Genomic DNA, 2,264 nt, shown 5'->3' with positions numbered 1-2,264 from the left:
AATAATAAATAAAAATAAAAACTTAAAATATGAAAATCTGTGTCATATCTGCACTCACTTAACGGTGGCCTCTGCTTTGAGCGCCTCCTGCTGGTACATGTGTAGACTCTGTTGATAGAATTCAGTATTCTGCAGAAACAGACACAAAGAGTCTGACTTCATTCATGTGAAGCTGCATTCATTCATTAAACACACAAGACAGTTCAAATCTTTCTGAAATATTATATTTGTTCTCCTTCAGGTTCTCCATCTGCAATGAGCAAATGTTTATTTACAAGCATTTTCTGCCACATTTATCATGCAAATTCATGGGGGAATAAAACCAAGATAATTCATTCTTGCTTTGCTTTGGTTCAATAGCGATTTTTCTCTCCATCTCCTGCTTCTGCTACCTTCTCTAAACCAATCTCACACTGCAATAAATGCTCAAAAACCTCTTATTAAATGTGTATGAAGGAGCTCTTCAGCATCCTCACAGGTTCAATTAAAGCAGCGCCATTATTTTCTAGCTCTGTCAGTACATCTCTCAGCCAGCGGACACCGAATGAGACGCCGTAACGGTTTATTTGGCGAGTTTTATGGCCATTTGCACGGCAATTATCACAATTACAAAACACAGCAGTGCAGAACATTACATTCACAGCTTCCCATTCATGAGAGATCTCACTCAGTGCATCTGCCTCAGATAAACTTCTACCAGCAACTAGATGTTTGTCAGAAAAATTAGCTGCTACTCACCACTGCTACAATAATACTAGAATGATGGAGCACAGGATTGGCTTGCTTTTCTTAAATAAACACATCTGATATAAGGGTTAAGTAGACAAAAACTAACATTCACAACACAAAACTGCATACGTTTGAACTGAAACTATGGTTCATTCAGAAACAATGTTGTTACAGTTAAACTAAAACTACTGAAACTACTGACAGGTAATTGAAATAAAGCTGAAAATAAAATATAAATATTCGATGAAAAACAAAGCTAAAAAAGATTTAATAGATTTAAAGATTTAAGATTTAATAGTAAGGAGTGAAAATGGTCATGAAAACTTAAATTATGACTCTTTTGGTGCAACAAACCTTGACTGACATTATAAATGGACTTCAGGGAAACAAATGAATGCTTCAGGAGTGTGAAATACTGTCTGTTGAGTTTTATCACTGTAATATCTGCTCGTTCCTTCAGCTCAGGGCTGTTAAATCCAGCAAGACACAAAAACAATACGCTGTAAGTGATTATAATCTATCAGTGTAATTACCATCTCACAGTCTGTATCATCACACAGCTGGAGTAATTAGACTCCGTTATCTTATTAAATCTACAATTACCCGATGCAAGAGGTAGAAAGGAACAAAAGGGACAAAAAAAGCATCAGAAATCATCAGTCTGAGAGACGAGTGTGAGTAATTATTAACAGAACTGTCATTTTTAGGTGAACTATGCCTTTAAGGAGTTTGTTCAGATCACTAACTAGTAACAGTAATGATGAACGCCTTATCAAACACCTCTAACAAGAGACGTGTGCTGCCGCTGAAATCCCATAATTCCTCCCTCGGAGAAGTTTGAGTCTAATGGGATACACAGCAAATAACTAAAGCTCAGATAATGTTGTAGAGATAATGATTCTCGGCTCGTTCTCTTGTTTCTGAGTCTCAGTTCTGGTGAAGCGTCTCTGTATATTTTCATCTCTGACTTTCCGCTCTGAGCTGTTGTAAAAGTGCACACGCAGAAACACACTGTTCATGTCTCTTTGATGAAATACAGTGACAGCACAGCTGGAGCAGATGTGTCGCATGTGTTCGGGTTAACAAACACATGCATAAACTCTCTCAAATTCATTTAAAGGTGGAACAGAACAAAAACTATGTTGTGAACGTCTTTTACCGTGTTTGTTAGAATTTCAGTCTTGATTTAGAGGTATTTTGTTAAGCTTTTCACAACCATTTAGCATTATTGAAACAACACCTGACATTATTTCATGCACATTTCAGCACTGAAGGTCGGTTACATACCGGCTGGGCTCAGACGGGCCGCCGACTCACATGTCAATCAACCGCTAAAAAAATTACATTTACATTGCTTCTTGTACAAATTTTTAAAGTGAAATGTATGGAAGCCCATTTCTGCCACTGTAATTACAACTTTTTCTCTCACAATTCTGACTTCTTTTCTCAGAATTGCAATTGCGAGCTATTAAGTCCAATTTAAAGGAAAATGTGTGTGTGTGTGTGTGTGTGTGTGTGTGTGTGTGTGTGAGTGA

At 37.2% G+C, this 2,264-nt stretch overlaps 1 protein-coding gene across 5 annotated transcripts in view; it reads right to left on the bottom strand.

The window, feature by feature from the left end:
* The window catches only part of LOC107705894 (MICOS complex subunit mic25a-like), a 24,461-nt gene that overhangs the window by 11,306 nt on the left and 10,891 nt on the right, over window positions 1-2,264 (bottom strand). For all 5 annotated transcript variants that reach the window (XM_016509410.1, XM_016509411.1, XM_016509407.1 and 2 more), the window contains one exon: window positions 59-129. In XM_016509410.1, the coding sequence (XP_016364896.1) occupies window positions 59-129 (71 nt within the window). The remainder of the gene's footprint in view (window positions 1-58; window positions 130-2,264) is intronic.

This window comes from Sinocyclocheilus rhinocerous, unplaced genomic scaffold (assembly GCF_001515625.1).
Source record: "Sinocyclocheilus rhinocerous isolate Xijiao unplaced genomic scaffold, SAMN03320098_v1.1 scaffold1615, whole genome shotgun sequence".
Classification (NCBI taxonomy): domain Eukaryota; kingdom Metazoa; phylum Chordata; class Actinopteri; order Cypriniformes; family Cyprinidae; genus Sinocyclocheilus; species Sinocyclocheilus rhinocerous.
Note: the sequence above shows the minus strand (reverse complement) of the source record. Positions and strands in the feature narration are given on the sequence as shown.